This window comes from Trichechus manatus, unplaced genomic scaffold (assembly GCF_000243295.1).
Source record: "Trichechus manatus latirostris isolate Lorelei unplaced genomic scaffold, TriManLat1.0 scaffold00029, whole genome shotgun sequence".
NCBI lineage: Eukaryota > Metazoa > Chordata > Mammalia > Sirenia > Trichechidae > Trichechus > Trichechus manatus.
Window position 1 is genome coordinate 7,960,343 of NW_004443965.1, and position 19,663 is coordinate 7,980,005.

General features: G+C 36.7%; 1 protein-coding gene across 2 annotated transcripts in view; it reads left to right on the forward strand.

Moving 5' to 3' along the window:
• The window catches only part of CERT1 (ceramide transporter 1), a 136,422-nt gene that overhangs the window by 65,105 nt on the left and 51,654 nt on the right, over positions 1-19,663 (forward strand). For both annotated transcript variants that reach the window (XM_004374491.2, XM_004374492.2), the window contains exons 4-5: positions 17,674-17,781; positions 18,582-18,720. In XM_004374491.2, the coding sequence (XP_004374548.1) occupies positions 17,674-17,781; positions 18,582-18,720 (247 nt within the window). The remainder of the gene's footprint in view (positions 1-17,673; positions 17,782-18,581; positions 18,721-19,663) is intronic.

The window sequence follows — 19,663 nt, forward strand, 5'->3', positions numbered from 1 at the left end:
ATTAGATGCTGATCAGATTTGTTGTAGCCAAAATTTTTTTCCCAGTCTGGAGGTTGTCTTTTTACTCTTTTGGTGAAGTCTTTTGATGAGCGTAAGTATTTGATTTTTAGGAGTTCCCAGTTATCTGGTTTTTCTTCTGGTGTTTGTACATTGTTACTTATGGTACGTAATCTGTTTGTGCCATGCATTAGGGCCTCTAGCATTGTCCCTATTTTTTCTATCATGATCTTTATCATTTTTGATTTTATATTTAAGTCTGTGATCCATTTTGAGTTAGTTTTTCTGCATGGTGAGACGTATGGGTCTTGTTTCAGTTTTTTGCAAATGTATATCCAGTTATGCCAGCACCATTTGTTAAAGAGACTGTATTTTCCCCAGTTAATGGACTTTGGGCCTTTGTCAGATATCAGCTGGTCGTAGGTGGATGAATTTACATCTGGATTCTTAATTCTGTTCCATTGGTCTATGTATCTATTGTTGTACCAGTACCAGGCTGTTTTGACTACCGTGGCAGTATGCTAGGTTCTAAAATCAGATAGTGTGAAACCTCCCACTTTGTTCTTCTTCAGTAATGCTTTACTTATTTGGGGCCTCTTCCCTTTCCATATGAAGTTGGTGATTTGTTTCTCCATCTCATTAAAAAATGCCATTGGAATTTGGAAAGGGATTGCATTGTATCTGTAGATCACTTTGGGTAGAATTGACATTTTCACAATGTTGAGTCTTCCTGTCCATGAGCAAGGTATGTTTTTCCACTTACGCAGGTCTCTTCTGGTTTCCTGCAGTAGTGTCTTGTAGTTTTCATTGTATAGGTCTTTTATGTCTCTAGTTAGATTTATTCCTAAGTATTTCATCTTCTTGTGGGCTATTATAAATGGTATTGATTTGGTGATTTCCTCTTCATAGTTCTCTTTGTCGGTATGGAGGTATCGAACTGACTTTTGTATGTTTATCTTGTATCCTGATACTTTCCTGAAATCATCTATTAGTTCCAGTACTTTTCTTGTGGATTCTTTGGGGTTGTTATAAAATCATATCATCTGCAAATAGAGATACATTGACTTCTTCCCTACCAATTTGGATGCCCTTTATTTTTCTAGCCTGATTGCTCTGTCTAGGACCTCCAGCACAGTGTTGAGTAAGGGTAGTGATAAAGGGCATCCTTGTCTGGTTCCCTTTCTCAAGGGGCATGCTTTCAGACTCTCTCCATTTAGGATGATGTTCGCTGTTGGCTTTGTATAAATGTCCTTAATTATGTTGAGGAATTTCCCTTCTATTCCTGTTTTGCTGAGAATTTTTATCATGAATGGATGTTGGACTTTGTGGAATGCCTTTTCTGCATCAATTTATAAGATCATGTGGTCCTTGTCTTTTGTTTTATTTATGCAATAGATTACATTGATTGTTTTTCTAATGTTGAACCATCCCTGCATGCCTGGTATAAATCCCACTTAATCATGGTGAATTATTGTTTTGATATGTTGCTGAATTCTGTTGACTAGATTTTTGTGGAGGATTTTTGCACCTATGTTTATGAAGGATATTGGTCTGTAATTTTCTTTTTTTGTGGTATCTTTACCTGATTTTGGTATCAGGGTTATGCTGGCTTCATAGAATGAGTTTGGGAGTATTCCATCCTTTTCTGTGCTCTGAAATAGCTTTACTAGTAGTGGTGTTAACTCTCTCTGAAAGTTTGGTAGAATTCTCCAGTGAAACCATCAGGACCAGGGCTTTTTTTTGTTGGGAGTTTTTTAATTACCTGTTCAATCTTTCCTTTTGTTAATAGTTTTATTTAGTTTTTCTACCTCTGTTTGTGTTAGTTTAGGTAGGTAGTGAGTTTCTAGAAATTTGTCTATTCCTCTAGGTTTTCCAATTTGTTAGAGTACAATTTTTCATAGTATTCTGTTACAATTCTTTTAATTTCAGTTGGGTCTGTTGTTATATCACCCATCTCATTTCTTATTCAGTTTATTTGCTTCCTCTCCTGTTTTTCTTTAGTCAGTTTGGTCAGTGGTTTATCAATTTTGTTTATCTTTTCAAGAACCATCTTTTGGTCTTGTTATCTCTTTCAATTGTTTTGCTATTCTCTATTTCATTTAATTCTGCTCTAATTCTTATTAGTTCCTTTCTTCTGGCACCCGAGGGCTTCTTTTGCTGCTCTCTTTCTACTTGTTCAAGTTGTAGGATTAATGTTTTGATTCTTTTTGAATGTGTGCATTTATTGCTATAAACTGACCTCTGAGCACTGCTTTTGCTGTGTCCCAACATTTCTGATAGGATGTGTTTTCATTCTCATTTGATTCTGTGAAATTTCTTTATTCCATCTTTAATTTCTTCTATAACCCAGTAGTTTTTGAGCAATGTGTTATTTGGTTTCCATGTGCTTGATTTTTTTCCCTTGCTTTTTCTGTTACTGATTACTACTTTTATGACTTTATGGTCAGAAAAGATGCTTTGTAATTATTTCGATGCTTTGGATTCTGTTAAGACTTTCTTTATGGTCTAATATGTGGTCTATTCTGGAGAATGTTCCATGTGCATTGGAAAAGAAAGTGTTCTTGGTTGCTGTTGGGTGAAGTATTTGGTATATGTCTATGAGATAGAGTTGGTTGATTGTGGCATTTAGATCTTCTGTGTCTTTATTGAGCTTCTTTCTGGAAGTTCTGTCCTTCACCGAAAGTGGTGTGTTGAAATCTCCTGCTATTATCGTGGAGCTGTCTATCTCTCTTTTCAATGCTGTTAGAGTTTGTTTTATGTATTTTGGATCCCTGACATTGAGTGTGTAAATATTTATTACAGTTAAGTCCTCCTGGTGTATTGACCCTTTAATCATTATATTCTGTCCTTCCTTATCCTTTGTGGTGGCTTTTACTTTAAAGTCTATTTTGTCAGAAATTAATATTGCCACTCCTGCTCTTTTTTGATTGTTGTTTGCGTGATGTATTTTTTTGCATCCTTTGAGTTTTAGTTTGTTTGTGTCTTTAAGTCTAAGGTGTGTCTCTTGCAGGCAGCATATAGACGGATTGTGTTTTTTATCCATTCTGCCACTCTCTGTCTCTTTATTGGTGCATTTAGTCCGTTTACATTCAGCATAATTATTCATAGGTATGAATTTAATGCTGTCATTTTGATGTCTTTTTTTGTGTGTTGACAGTTTCTTTATTCCACTTAGTTTTCTGTGCTGAATCATTTTCCTTTGTGTATTTTCATTTCATCTTTTTCATTGTTATTGATTTTGTATTTGCTGAGTCTTTATGTTTGTCTTGTTTTTTATTTTGATTTGTGCGATTGTTAGTTTGCTTTCTGGTTACCTTAATATTTTACCCCTTTTTTTCTAAGTTTAAACCACTCTTTTTTTTTTTCTTTATATTGCCTTGACTTCCTCTCCGTATGAAAGCTCTATGACTACATTTTTTAGTCCCTCTTTCTAGTTTTAATGTTGTCATGTTTTACATATTGATGTCTCTGTTTCCCCAGTTTCAGTGTTTTAGCTTTGATTTATTTTTGTGACTTCACTATCTGGGTTGATACCTGGCTGCTGTGTCCTGTGTTCTAGTCTTGGGTTGTTATCTGATGTTATTGATTTTCTAACCAGAGGACTCCCTTTAGAAATTTTTGTAATTTTGGTTTGATTTTTGCAGATTCCCTGAACTTCCGTTTATCTGGAAATGCCGTAATTTCTGTGGTCATATTTGAGAGACAGTTTTGCTGGGTAGATAATTCTTGGCTGACAGTTTTTTTCCTTCCAGACTTTATATATGTCATCCCATTGCCTTTTAGCCTGTACAGTTTCTGTTGAGTAGTCCGAGCTTAGTCTTATTGACTCTTCTTTGTAGATGACTTTTCTTTTATCCCTAGCCACTCTTAAAATTCTCTCTTTATCTTTGGTTTTGACAAGTTTGATTAGAATATGTCTTGGTGACTTTCTTTTGGGATCTACCTTATGTTGGATTCGTTGAGCATCTTGAATAGATAATCTCTTCATCTTTCATGATATCAGAGACGTTTTCTGCCAACAAATCTTCAACAATTCTCTCTGTATCTTCTGTTATCCCCTCCTGTTCTGGTACTTCAATCACTCGTAGGTTATTCCTCATGATAAAATCCCACAGAATTGTTACGGTTTGTTCGTTTTTTTAAATTCTTTTATTGGATTTTTCCTCATGTAAATTGGTGTCAGGTGCTTTATCTTCAATCTCACTAATTCTGACTTTCATTACCTCGGTTCTGCTCCTGTGACTTTCTATTGAGTTGTTATTCTGAAATTTTGTTGTTAATCCTCTGGATTTCTGATTGCTGTCTCTCTATGGATTCTTGCAGCCTGTTAAATGTGTCATTATACTCTTCTCTAATGTTCTTAAGTTCCTCTGTTGCTTTGTCTGTTTATTTGCTTGTTCTGTGTTTTGCCTGATCTCCTTCCTGATCTCTTGAAGAGTTTGGTATATTAATCTTTTGTAGTCTATCTCTAGTAATTCCAAGAAGTTCTCTTCCTCCAGGAAATTTATTATTTTGGGAGCTTGCTAAAGCCATCATCTTCTGCCTCTTTATGTGATTTGATATTGACTGTTCTCTACAAGCCATCAGTAAGTTATTATATTCACTGATTTTATGTTTGCTTACTGTGTCCTAGCTTCTTGTTTTGTTTTGTTTTGTTTTGATATGCGCACATAGGCTGCTCATGTGAGGTAGGTTATTGGCGCCGTTGACACTCTAACATTCTGTTAGTAGGTGGTTAGATTTGTTGTTAGATGTGTGAGCCCAGGAGTCTGTTTACTTTTCTCATATGGATTCAACTCAGCTGTCCAGAGAGTCAGTCATCAAGTGTGTGGTGCAGGCTCTTACCTACAGTCCTAGACAGGCAGGGGTGATTGGTGTAGGCGCAGGTATCTGGTTGTAATAGGGGTCATGCACTGAGCAAGGCAGTGTGCTGATGGCTGCTGCTGAGTGTCTGAGAGGAAAGCATGTCCCTGTTCCCCAGATCGCGTAGGTGGCTGAGTTTTGCAGCTGGACTATAAGCACTCAGTGCTGTTGGCTGTAAGGACTGGGAGGCACCACTTATTCTTGGATCCCTGTCGTGGGTGGTTAGGTGACATGGATGGAACCGCCAGTCTTCAGGCCCCTGAAGTGGGTGGGTGAGGACCCTGCTTAATGGGCAGAGCAGTGTCAGATGTCACGAACCTACCACTTCACCATATACCTGATACAGTTGATGTTAGGCTTCAGGTATATACCTTGTTTTATTGTTGTAATGAGGGCCTGTGCTGTTGAAATGAGCCCACACAGGTCTGTGCAGGGTTGAAAGGCATTCACAGTCCATGGACCCCTTATGCCTGTGCCTAGGCAAAGGTCCTGTGCCAACTCTGAGTTCCTGGCTTAGCGGGGAGCCAGGAAATTATTTTTCCTCCATTAATTTATTCCCTCTCCAAGGCCGAGAGAATGGCTCAGGGCACGTGACGGGTCCTACTTCCAGCCCAGGGGATTTAGCAATCACTGAAGCCAGCTTAATCCCTGGGTAAATGAGAGAAAGGTTTTTCCCAAAGGTGGTGTTTTTTGATCTGTGCAGTAGGTCAGACATATGTGCTTATCTTTTGCTGATTGAGCGCTGCTTTTCACTGGTTCTGGAGGCCCAAGTAGATTCTCTGCTGCTCGGTCTCTCCCGATGTGGAAAACGCCTCCTGAGCACCACTGCTTGCCGCACAGTGCATGCCAACTGATCCAGCCTGAACGGTGCCGGCTCCCGCCAGGTCCGGTCTGGCAATTCCTCACTGCTTCCAAACTGTCTCCCTCCCCCATCACTCTGTCCAATTCCTGAACTTAGCCTTTGATGTTCTGGGCCCCTAGATTGTCAAATATAATCGATTCACCTGTTTTTTCAGATCTTTGTTATAAGAGGGACCACAGGAAGCGTCTGACTACTCCGCCATCTTGGCCCTGCCTCCGCTACCTTCAGTCTTACAGCCCAGACAATTACTCTTCATTTTGGTGTATTTTCTTACTCTGTGTACATTTTTCCCTCATAACATGGAGATTGCAAAGTTTATATCCTGATTTTTTTCCACCTGACATTGTTTCCTCCTTATAACACAACTTTGTTATTTTATTTTTATATTTTATTTTTGTATTTTATTGGGGATAATTTCCTTTTTATCAAACCTTTAGATCATTTTAATTTCATTTTTATTTTTTGCATTTGGCATTTACTGCCTGGATTTTTCTGCAGTTTAGTTGTGTTCTTATAATAAATTCTCAGAAGTACAATTACTAGGTCTAAGGTATGAGCACTTTTAAAGCTTTTGATGTATATTACCAAATTGCTTTTGAAAAAAGTTTCTTCTAATGTACATTCAATCTACAGGCTGCATAAATCTTCATTTCACTACAACTTCACTAGCATTATCAACTTTTTTTTTAAACTTTTCAAGTTGATAGGTTAAAAATGTGTTCTATAACTTTGTTTTTATTCATTTATTTATTTATTTATAGTAGAAGGGGTGTATAATGTGTATGAAAGTGTAAATGATTCAAACAATACAGAAAAGTAGAAAAAAGAAAATAAAAATCTTTCAAATTCAGGTCACATAGAAGTGACTGTTCTTCATATTTGGTAGCAACTCCTTTCAGATATCTCTTTGCATGTACTCCCTTACACTTTTGCATAAATGATACCATACTGTTTTGTACCTTTTTCCCCACTGAACAATAAGTTATAAATATCTTTTCATATTTGATGTAGATCCCGGTTTCTCCTCCACCCCCAAAAAAGGAATGCATATCTTTTGTAGAAATTTTAAATTTGGGGCCAAAGCCCCAGTATAATAGTGTTCATTTGCCAACTGTTTTGTGGGCATTTATTTCTTACAGGATCCTTGCAGAGAAGAACAATGTCAGATCTCCTGACCAAATACCATTTAAACATTTCTAGCAATCCCATTAGTGCCCATTAAAAATAATAAACTTGATTTTTCTCTTACTGTGACATATAAGGGAACTTAAAAAGTAGCATTGACTTTTCTGCCACTCTTACCTCTTTGCGATTGCAAAGAATGAAATTATGACATTGTGCATACTGTACTATGGAACTTCCTTCTTAAAGAAAATATGTGTTAGCCTTTACTCTATGGCAAATTGTGAAATTAGAAAGTTAAATAAGAGTGGTGGTGTTTGGTTACGTCTGCTGCCAGCTCCTGTTTATCATTTGCTTTCCGCTATTAAGTGTTCCTGGAGTAAAGGTATAAAAGAATTACCCCATGTTTGTGAGGAGGGGATAGTAGCTAACATTTATTACAAAAGCCTTACTAAAGGTTTCTTCATTATAAAACACATTTCTTAATATCCTTGTGTATTTCTCCTGGTTTCACTATTTTAGAACAGGTAGTATCTCCTTATACAAATGCATGATAGAACAAAAGGCTCCATTATAGCAATATGAATACAACATATTTTAAATAATGGATAGTAAATGAATATGGAGACTGATAGCTCAGTGTGAGTACAGAAACTGATAGTTTCGTGTGATTGTATTTCTAACGGGGCCTTAATAAGTAATGTATGGATTTGATGGTAGGAGAAATGAGGAGCCAAAGAGGATCTTAAAAAGGAAATGAAAGAACTGTATGTGTAATTTTGAAGACTACTCTGGTTGCATTGTAGTGAAGGGATTTCAAGGGAGACAAGACTGAAGTCAGTTAGAAAGCTGGAGAATGAATTTAAATGAGACACACGGTGACCAGAAGTAGAGAATGAGAAAATAGAGAAATTCACAGATTTTTGAGAGGTAGAAGCAAAGTCTGTGGATGTTGAAGCAGCGTAGCTTAATGATTAACATCATGGACACTTGAATCTGGAATTGAATCCTGGCTCCCTTACTTATCAGTTGTGTGACTCTGAAGACATAATTAATAGTCCCCACCTCACATAGGCTATTAAAAAGATTAAATGACATAAACGCACTTAAAAGATTTATCACCATGCCTGCACTAAGTATTAGCTATTACAGTTGTTGTTACAATTTATGTTTCAAGATGGCTCTCTCGAATTAATATATAAAGAATCCATTGTAAATTGTTCAGCTATTTTCTATCACCAGCCCTCCTCTCAAAGAAAAAAAGATCTTCCTTATCTTTTTGTTTTATAAAGCTAGAGTGGAACAATTGTTTATCAGACCTCCTTTATACAGCCTCATTTAGCCCTGGTGGCACAGTGGTTAAGAGCTTGGCTGCTAACCAATAGGTCGTCCATTCGAATCCACCAGGCATTCCTTGGAAAGCCTGTGGGGCAGTTCTGCATTGTCCTGTAGGGTCGGAATCAATTGGATGGCAGTGGATTTGGTTTGGTTTTTCAGTTAGTTGTTTCTTACCTCCATTTTTATGTTACTAAGAAAAAAAAAGAGAATTGGCCATTTTATTTAGAATCATCTTTTGTATCATACATTGAGTTGTCAACAGTTTTCGGTACAGAGGAAGGACTTGGTAGCTTAGTGATATGCCTACGTTAATTTCCCCCATAGATTTAGAGATATATATGGAATCAAAAGCCCTAAAGTATAAGTGCAAGAAAAGAAGGTTAAATTGTGGAGAGAGTGGGGACAGCTGTTGTGGCCCTCTATTCCTGTAGTACTGTGTGTTGTATTTGGGCATCTTTTAGTACTTTGGATTGTGCTAGACCGGGTCTTATTTTTTTCTGCCTCTCTAGCCTTCTTTTAACCTTAGCTTTCTGGTCCTGACTCAGGTGAGTCTTTGCTTAAGGCACGGAAACTATGGGTGCAGTATGGACCTGGTTAACACTTCCAGGCTCATCTCATTACAACACTTCGCTTGTTCAGATATTTGTACAAAGGAAAGCTCATTTCACGTTCTAGTTTAGTAGAAGGTAGGTAGTTCATGGACTTATCTGAGCAAGTATTCTGTTTGCCAGCATGATTTGAGAGAAGTATCTTGAGGATACGCAAATACTCTACTCAGTGAAGTTATTGTATTTCCACTGGTTTTCAGGCAGATAAAATATGATAAAATGCTCTTTAATACCATTTTCTTAAGTATATTTTAAAATTTCATTGATTCATGTGGTGCTGCAATTCCTGGGAATCATTGTGAGTTGAATCTCATCTGATATGTTGTAAATGTTGCTTTTCTACATAAAGTATGTTTTATTTTATATGTCTCCAACTAGATCAACAAGGAACTGTCTTACATTTGGTCTCCAGTAGATATGTACATTTTTAGGCTAAGTTTTGGTATTTATGTTTAGTATAGAGAATTATAGTTTTAAATCAGCCATATTATTTTAAAAGATAATAAAATTAAGAGAGAAGGTAATGACTAGCTTGTCTAGTTGTCTACTAGACAAGTTACAGGAGATTGGAGCCTGTCTTTTCCCTCATATCCTTGTGTTCTTTCTGCTACATAAATTCCGACTCCTCTAGGGAATCCCGTAAGTGTTTGAATGGCTAAATATATAAGATTTTAATTTCTGCAAGCATGAATTATTGCACCAAATTTTCTTATCTCAAATAATACATTTACATTACCCTAGAGGAGTCCCTGAGTGGCACAAACAGTTAACTGCTCAACTATTAGCCAAAAGGTTGGCGATTGGAGCCCAGCAGAGGCACTTCTGAGGACAGATCTGGCAATCTGCGTCTAAAAAGTCACAGCCTTGAAAACCCAATGGAGCAATTCTACTGGAGCAGTTCTGTTTTGCACACATGGGGTTGGGGTGAATCAGAACTGACTTGACGGCAACTAACAACAACAGACAAGAATAAAATTCTTGCCATTGCAACTTACTATGACTTTTAAAAATTCTAACCCTACTAATTAAATTGCTCTCCAGGATATAGTGTCTTACTTTTCGTGTGATTTGCTTTCATTTAATAATATTGAAGGTAGATGTATGGATGGTTATAGCACAGCAAGTTTATTTGGTTGTAGTATGGGTTTCAAATTTCGATTTTAGAAAATCCTATATTCTTATGTTAGCATTTAATCTTAACTTTTTTTTCTCTCTTCTCATAATTGAAAAATGGAGACATAAGCTAGTTTATTGGAGGAGGGGAAGAGGAGACTGCCACTAATTACTAGTTAATTTTGACACCATGGGAAATTTACCTAATTTCCATCTCAGTGTCTTTGCTGTGCTTCTTGCTAGAGAGTGTTATTAGGAAAAGGAATGAGCTTTTCAAAAGATGGGTGATATTTAAAAAAAAAAAAAAAAAAGCTAACCTTTTTGCTGTATCTAATACCACTCATTTTAGAGTATAGATCAGCTGATGAACAGACTGTGCACGATTATTATAGAAGTTGTCTCCTACATAATGAAACCAAACTAAAATTTAGCTGTGACTTTTCAAATCAGTTTTTGGACATTTTCTAGTGTTTCATTAGTTCTATAACTTTAAACTGTGTTAGTTAATTTATAATACTTCCAAATGTTCTCAAAAAGTCAAGGTACAGAGGGGATAAATAAGATACAAAGGAATTAGTCTGCAGGTTACTATTGGGCTTTGACCAGTAGTAACCTTTGTATCACCTTTCCAGGTATATTACTACTTGAAAAATGCTACTGACCCCCTCTAGTGGCCAAAAGGTTACTTTTTAAAATAAAAATGAGTATTTTAATATAAGGAAACCCTGGTGGCGTAGTGGTTAAGTGCTACAGCTGCTAACCAGAAGGCTGGCAGTTCGAATCCACCAGGCACTCCTTGGAAACTCTGTAGGGCAGTTCTACTCTGTCCTGTAGTCACTGTGAGTCGGAATTGACTCAACGGCAAGGGGTTTGGTTTGTTTTTTAGTATAAGAAAGGCGTGGTCTCATTACCGCAGTATTCAGGAGTAAAACTTGTTCTGTGTAGGTGGTGTTCAATAAGTGTTTCATTGAACCCGAATGACATTTATGTTTGTACAAAAGCATGTGCAGGAGGAATTCTATTTACAAACACTAGTGAATTTGGGAAGGAAGAAAGGATTTTTTTTTTTTTGCCAAGCAATTTGTATGTGGAATCTTAGAGCAGATATACTGAAAGGGAAAATACTCCTACAGTAACTATTTGAATTCCAGATGGTTAATTTTAGATAGAACTTGGTGTTTTCAAAATACTGTGTTGGTGATTAGAGGTTGTGGCTGAGCTCACGTTCTTTTTTTTTTTTTTTTTTTTTTTTCCCTTTTGGAGATTAAGTGGGATTTTAAAAAAGTTAGAATTCCTTTAAAGTGTTGTGCCTAAAATCATACCAGTGAGACTTCGAAAGCATGTAACAACTTCTTAAGAACATTTAACAGTGTATCAGTTGTCACCATAATTTCTTCCCATTTCCATACTTCTTCCCCAACCCCATTCCACCCTCAAATAGCCTACCTTATAAATGCAAATGAGTAGTGTTCACTTGAAAGTGACGTGTTGGGAGGCAAAATATGTGTCTCGACAACATTACCACTTTTCAGAACAGTTTTGTAACTTCTTTTTAGAATTATTTTTAGCCCCTATGATAAAATTTCTTTTAATGAAAAATTTTTAATAAAAATTGATAGTCTTTGATGATAGATTTGATTTTTGAGAGAAAGCAAAATAATTCAGTCATGTGGTGTGAATTAGAAGGGTGAGCAAACTTAATTATATTACTTTGAAGCTTTTCCTTTTAAGTAATATGACTGATTATTCTTTAATTTTTATTCTACAACTTCCAAAAATGATTTGATATGGTTCTGTTTTATGGCTGTGTCATAAAATAACTCTAAATGTTATAGTAGGATCATCAGAAGTGTTTTGTGCAATGGCAGCATCATTGACACAATTACAGACATTTCCAGAATGACTAGTTTTTAAATAGTGAGGATTCACTAGTGTATGTATATTTGTTTTAAAAAATACAGTTACCTTAGTCCAGATACGTACTAAAGTAGAGTGACAGATAAATCCTCATTATTTATATTCAATAACAATTTAATTGGAATTTGAGAGTACATACCAAACTTGCTTTTTCCTTGGAATGATTTATATAATTTATAATGGAATTTATTAAAGTGAAACTTTGTTAAAGGTAGAAATACTAATACGCTAACTTCACAGCCTCCATGTTCATTTATTATCCATTACTTAAAATCTGTTGCATCAATATTGTTGTAATGGAGTGTTTTGTATCCTGTAAGGAGGTATTACAATCTGTTCTGAAATGGTAGAGCTTGAAAAAAATAGACAGGGATACGGGAAGTGTACCTTATAATGAAGAAACCTTCAGTAAAGCTTTGTAATGTTTATATTTTCTTTCAAGATCTTAAATTCCACAGTTTGATAGGCTCCATTCAAGACTTAGTGATATGAAGCAAGTAAATGGAGAGGTTGGATTTATTTGGATATAAATATCAAATACTGGGTTTTGAATATTTTAAAACAAATGCCCAATTTGTTTTTATATTATAAAAATTGATTATAAACTGTTAGGTTATATTTTATTTAAATGGGCAGTTCAGATTAATTTCTGTTTAGAAGTGAATCATACATAGGTGTCTGTTGTGGATTGATTTGTATCCCCCAAAAATGTGTGGCAACTTGACTCGGCCATGATTCCCAGTATTGTGTGATTGTCTACCATGTTGTCATCTGATATGATTTTCCTATGTGTTGTAAATCCTACCTCTATGATGTTAATGAGGCAGGATTAGAGGCAGTTATGTTAATGAGACAGAACTCACTCTACAAGATTAGATTATATCTTGAGTCATTCTCTGTTGAGATATAAAAGAGAAGCCAGCAGAGAGACAGGGGGACCTATACCACCAAGAAAGCAGCACCAGGTGCACAGCATGTCCTTTGGACTTGGGGTCCCTCCGCTGAGATGCTCCTAGACTGGGGGAAGATTGGTGACAAGGACCTTCCGCCAGAACCAACAGAGACAGAAATCCTTCCCGTACAGCGGGCACCCTGACTTTGGACTTCTAGCCTCCTAGACTATGAAAGAATAAATTTCTCTTTGTTAAAGCCATCCATTTGTGGTATTTCTGTTATAGCAGCACTAGATGACTAAGAAGACAGTATCTGAGATAACTGACTTCTGAAGTACCTTATATTTTTAGCCTATTACAGATAGATTTTCCTATTTTTATGCAATCTTCTATATATCTAACGAAAAACTTTGCCAAAGCAGTATAGCAACCACAATGTAGAAAAACTACACTTAAAAGAGGGAGGAAGAAGAAACTAGTGATTTTAGGTAAAGAACCTAACACACTACCTTTGCTGCAGGACTTTTAATAAATTGAAGTCTTATTTTTTGTGAACTATATGATTGCTGTAATCAGAATTCCTTTTTGGTATGATTCTGTAATATAGAAATAAGCTTGCCTTTTTCGTTTAGCAAGTTTACTGAGGCATAATTACATCCTCAAAATGTACCCATTAGCTTTCAGACTGACTTATTGAGAAGAAAACCCTGGTGATCTATTTCCAAAAATTAGCCAGTGAAAACCCTACGGATCACAGAATATTGTCAGAGACTTCTACTCACTTAGTTTGGATGAGTCATCAGGAGGTTACCAATGGTGAAGGACATCACGTTTGGAAAAGTGGAGGACCAACACAGGCAAGGGAGTCTCAATGAGATGGATTAACACAATAGCCACAACAATGGGCTCAAACATACCAATGATTGTGAAGATGGTGTAGGACCAGGCAATATTTTTCTGTTATACATGGGGTTTGCCGTGAGTCAGCGCCAACTAACAACAGCATTACCACAGTGCTGAATCTAAATATATACCAACATATAGGACTCTAGTAATCTTCCTTGCATAGTTACTTACAGACTGGCAAAATTGGGAACTTTCTTTATGCAATGAACTGTCATGGTGGCTTCAGAAATAAAAGAGCTACATTCTGCTTCCAGAAGATCCAAGACCAGTAGTACTTAGAAAATGTAAACTATTACAGTTGAATGATGAATGCTATAACTGTGATATGTTAAAAATGGTTGGGAATACAGAAAAAAAAAACAGCCTGGTATAAGAGGAGACTTCATTAAAACAGTGATATTTTGCTGTGTCAGGATAAGTGATTCATCATATAATACAGTAGTTCTGAAAGTTTTCCAATTATTAAACACTCTTTTGCTTTTTAGCCCACTAACCTTTTTGAATAAGACAATCATATGGTCTACTATGCCGGGAATGGCAAATTGAAGAGGGACGTCATCGCGTTCATTGTCAAAAAAAACATTTCAGGATCCATCCTGAAGTACAGTGCTGTCAGTAATAGGATAATATCCACACATCTACAAGGAAGACCCGTTAATATGACTATTACTCAAGTTTACACACCAACCACTAATGCCAAAGATGAAGAAATTGAACATTTTTACCAACTTCCGCAGTCTGAAATTGATCAGACATGCAATCAGGATGCATTGATAATTACTGGTGATTGGTATGCAAAAGTTGCAAACAAGAAGGATTGGTATTTGGAAAATATGGCCTGATGATAGAAACGACGCCGGAGATCACATGATAGAGTTTGGCAAGAAGACCAATGACTTCTTCATTGCAGATAAACCTTTCTTCAGCAGCATAAATGGCTACTGTACATGTGGACCTCACCAGATGGAATACTCAGGAATCAAGTCAACTACATTTGTGGAAAGAGATGATAAAAAGCACAATATCATCAGTCAGAACAAGCCCAGGGACTGACTATGGAACAGACTATCAGTTGCTCATATAAGAGTTTAAGTTGAAGCTGAAGAAAATTAAAACAAGTCCATGAGAGCCAAAATATCAACCTTGAGTATCCTACCTGAATTTGAAGATCACTCAAGAATAGATTTGACAACATTGAACACTAATGACCAAAGACCTGATGAGATGTGGAATGACATCATACATGCAGAAAGCAAAGGGTCATTGTCTTAGGCATCTAGTGTTGCTGTAACAGAAATACCACAAGTGGATAGCTTTAGAGTTTATTCACTCGCAATCCAGTAGGCTAGATGTCCAGATTCAGGGCACCAGCTCCAGGGGAAGGCTTTCTCTTTCTATCAGCTCTGGCGGAAGGTCCTTGTGAGGCATCAGTCTTCCCTTGGTCTGGGAGCATCTCAATGTAGGAACCTCAGGTCCAAAGGACACGCTTTGCTCCCGGCACCGCTTTCTTGTGGTATAAGGTCCCCATGTCTCTCTGCTCACTTCTGTCTTTTATATGTCAAAAAAGATTGGCTTAAGACATTATCTAATCTTGTAGATCTCATCAGTATAACTGCTGCTAATCCATCTCATTAACATCATAGTGATAGGATTTACAACACATAGGGAAATAACATCAGATGCCAAAATGGTAGACAGTCATACCGGGAATGGCAGCTACCCAAGTTGACAGACATTTTGGGGGGACACAATTCAATCCATGACAGTCATTAAAAAAAGGCAGGAAAGAAAGAAAAGACCAAAATGGATGCCAGAAGAGACTTTGAAACTTTCTCTTGAACGTAAAATAGCTGAAAAGAAGAAATGGTGAAATAAAAGCTGAACAGAAGATTTGCAAGGGTGGCTTGAGAAGACAAAGTATTATAATGACATGTGCAAAGACCTGGAGTTAGAAAACCTAGAGGGAAGAACATGCTTGGCATTTCTCAAGCTGGAAGAACTGAAGAAAAAATTCAAGCCTTAAGTTGCAATACTGAAGGATTCTATGGGCAAATATTGAATGACACAGGAAGCATCAAAAGAAGATGGAAGGAATATACAGAATCACTGTACCAAAAAAAATGGTCAGTGTTCAGCCATTTCAGGAGGTAGCATATGAGCAAGAACCAGTGGTTTTGAAGGAAGAAGTCTGAGCTGCACTGAAGGAAATGATGAAAAACAAGGCTCCAGGAATTGACAGAATACCAAATGAGATGTTTCAACAAATGGATGCAACGCTAGAAGCACTCACTCATCTATGCTGAGAAAATTGGAAGACAGCTTCCTGGGCAACCCACTGAAAGAGGTCCGTATTTGTGGCCATTTCAAAGAAAGATGATCCAACAGACTCCGGAAATTATCGAACAGTATCATTAGTATCCTACACAAGTGAAATTATGCTGAAGATAATTAAAAAACGGTTACAGCAGTACATTGACAAGAGGCGCCAGAAATTCAAGCCAGATTCAGAAGAGGACGTGGAACAAAGAATATCATTGCTGATGTCAGATGGATCTTGGCTAAAAGCAGAGAATACCAAAAAGATGTTTACATGTGTTCTGTTAACTATGCAAATACATTCGTCTCTATAGATTATAACAAATTATGGGTAACATTGCGAAGAATGAGAATTCCAGAACTCTTAATTGTACTCATGTGGAACCTGTACATAGACCAAGAGGCAGTCATTCATACAGAACAAGGGGTTACTGTGTGGTTTAAAATCAGGAAAAGTGTGCATCAGGGTTGTATCCTTTCAACCATACTTAATAAATCTGGATGCTGAGCAAATAATCTGAAAACTGAACTGTATATATGAAGAAGAACTCAAAATCAGGATTGGAGGAAGACTCATTAATAATCTGCAATACGCAGATGACATAACCTTGCTTGCTAAAAACAAAGGGGACTTGAAGCACTTACTCATAAAGATCAAAGACTACAGCCTTCAGTATGGATTACACCTCAACATAAAGAAAGCAGAAATTCTCAAAACTGGACCTATAAGCAACATCATGATAAATGGAGAAAATACTGAAGTTGTAAAGGATTTCATTTTACTTGGATCCACAATCAATGCCCATGGAAACAGCAGTCAGGAAATTAAACAATGTATTGTATTGGTCAAATCTGCTGCAGAAGATCTCTTTAAAGTGTTAAAAAGCAAAGATGTCACTTTGAGGACTAAGGTGCGCCTGACCTGAGCCTTGGTATTTTCGGTTGCCTCATATGTATATGGAGCCCTCGTGGTTAAGAACTCAGCTGTTAACCAATAGATTGGCAGTTTGCTCCTTGGAAACCCCATAGGGCAGTTCTACTCTGTTCTGCAGGGTGACTGAGTCGGAATTGACTCGGTGGCAACAGGTTTGGTTTTGGTTTTCATATGCATACAAAAGCTGGTCAGTGAATAAGGAAGACTGAAGAAGAATTGATGCATTTCAGTTATGGTGTTAGCAAAGAATATTACAGACACCGTGAACTGCCAGAAGAACCTACAAATTTGTCTTGGAAGAAGTACAGCCAGAATGCTTCTAAGAAGTGCGGATGACAAGACTTCGTCTCATGTACTTTGTACATGGAATCAGGAGGGATCAGTCCCTGAAGAAGGACATCATGCTAAGTAAAGTAGAGGGTCAGTGAAAAAAAGGAAGACCCTCGTTAAGATGGATTGACAAAGTGGCTGCAGCAGTGAACTCAAGCATAGCAATGATTGTGAGGGTGACGCAGGATCTGGCAGTGTTTTGTTCTGTTGTACATAAGGTTGCTATGAGTCAGAACGAACTCATTGGCACCTGACAACAACAGCCCAGCATGTCATAGATACTTAGTAAATTTCTAATTTAAATTGCAATTAGGAACTGAAAGGCATTGTATATGCCATTGGATTGCTTTTGTCTTGAGTGAACCCAAACTGCTAATTATTTATTTAATAACCTATTAATATGTAGGAAAGCTTTTGTTTCTTTTAAGTATTTTTTATTTTAAATTTTCTCATGGTAGTTTACTTTCTTTTTAGACCGAATCCGGATATGGCTCTGAATCCAGCCTGCGCCGACATGGCTCAATGGTGTCACTGGTGTCTGGAGCAAGTGGCTATTCTGCAACATCCACCTCTTCATTCAAGGTTTGTGATTATGAGTGCTTTACATTAAGGCAACATAAATTGAGTTTAGTGTTGGATGTTGTGAACAGATCTTACTTGATAGTGTTTTTAAAGTAAGTTTCCTGCAGTGTAATTTATTTGAAGTTATAATTTTTATTTAAGGAGTGAATAGACTTACACACCTGTAAGATGAACAACGTCTAAGATTTGATTTCATTCATTAATTAGTGATATTTAGATGTAAGGAAAAAATTGGTTTACAGAAAATAGATAATCAAGAATGCTGAAATGAATTTGTTAATATATGCAAAACTGGTCAGTATTCACGGGATGATAATCAGTGCATCTCCACTGAACTAAGTTCATTTGCATCTCTAGGACATGAATCATTTACATTACTCTCAATTTCTATTTCTTACAGAGTTGTAAAGCAGCTCAGATGCAGTGAAAGACAAAGACTTCTAGATCTGATAATACGCTCCCTTAGGGATCATTCACCATTTCTTTGAAAGGGCACTAGTAATATTTTTCCTGACAATGTCTATTTGAAAATACTAACTTTATATTAACAAATTGTCATGGTTATTACTTTCTTGTTACCTTCAAGCTTATCGTTACCAAGCCATTATACAGTCAATTTCAAGTCTATTCCCAGTAATACTATGTTGAACTTGACATGAGCTCTCCCTAACTCATACTCTCAGTATTAAGGTACAGACTTTAAATGGTGATGAAATACCATAGGACCAAATAAATTACCTTTTTTTTTTCACTTGGATTTCAACATCCTCCCCCCACCCTCCCTATTTTTTGTTTTGCAGAAAGGCCACAGTTTACGTGAGAAATTGGCTGAAATGGAAACTTTTAGAGACATCTTATGTAGACAAGTTGATACTCTACAGAAGTACTTTGATGCCTGTGCTGATGCTGTCTCCAAGGATGAACTTCAAAGGGATAAAGGTTAATTAGGCTATTACCACTATTTTTACTTGGAGAATGAATGGATGTAAAGCCTCTTGATCTTAAAGGGTAATGTCTTTAAGTGACAAAGGTAATTTTTGTAGTCACTTCTGCTGCAAACCCCCTATGTAACAAATTTCATAGTCCGTATAACTTATGTACTTTAATAACACATCCTAATTCATTTCTGATCATTCATACCAATTCCATTGAAGAATTTTTAAATGATACTCTTTATTCTATTAAAAATGTATAGTGTCTGTTATTTTGGTAATGGGGTATTTCACATTATGTCTAGTAAATTTACCCCATTCTGAGTCTTAGAAACAAGCATATATTTATGTTAAATCCTTGTATGTGAAATCATTGATGAGGTGATCTCTCTCTCTTCCCTCTGTCCTCCTTCCTCCCCTTTCTTCTCCTCCCTTCCCCTTCTTCTCTCTCCCTCTCCCTCTTTTTTCAGTACCTCGTCTCTCTTTCTTTCTACCCTCCTCCTTCTCTCCTGCCCTCTGGCTTTTTTCTCATAGAAGAAATCTATGATGGAGCTGCATATAAATTAAAATATAATTTTATTAAGTTTTTTTTTAAAGAAAGATACGATCTTTAGTTAACCTTTAATGTGAGGTGAGATTTGAAGTTACTTTTCCTTTGTTACTGCTGAAGATATTACTGATGTTGTCAGTAACATCTGGTCTTCCATTTTTCTCTTAATTTTCCATGAAGGCAGAAATGAACTACCCACAGCACTAAGTATTACTAAATAGCACTAAGTTCATTCCCAGGAAAAATAAGTTACTTGATGTCATGGTTTGAATTATGTCCCCCCAAAAATGTGTGTATCAATTTGGCTTGGCCATGATTCCTGGTATTGTATGGTTTTCCTGTATGTTGTAAATCTTGCCTCTATGATGTTAATGAGGGAGGATGGGCGGCAGTTGTGTTA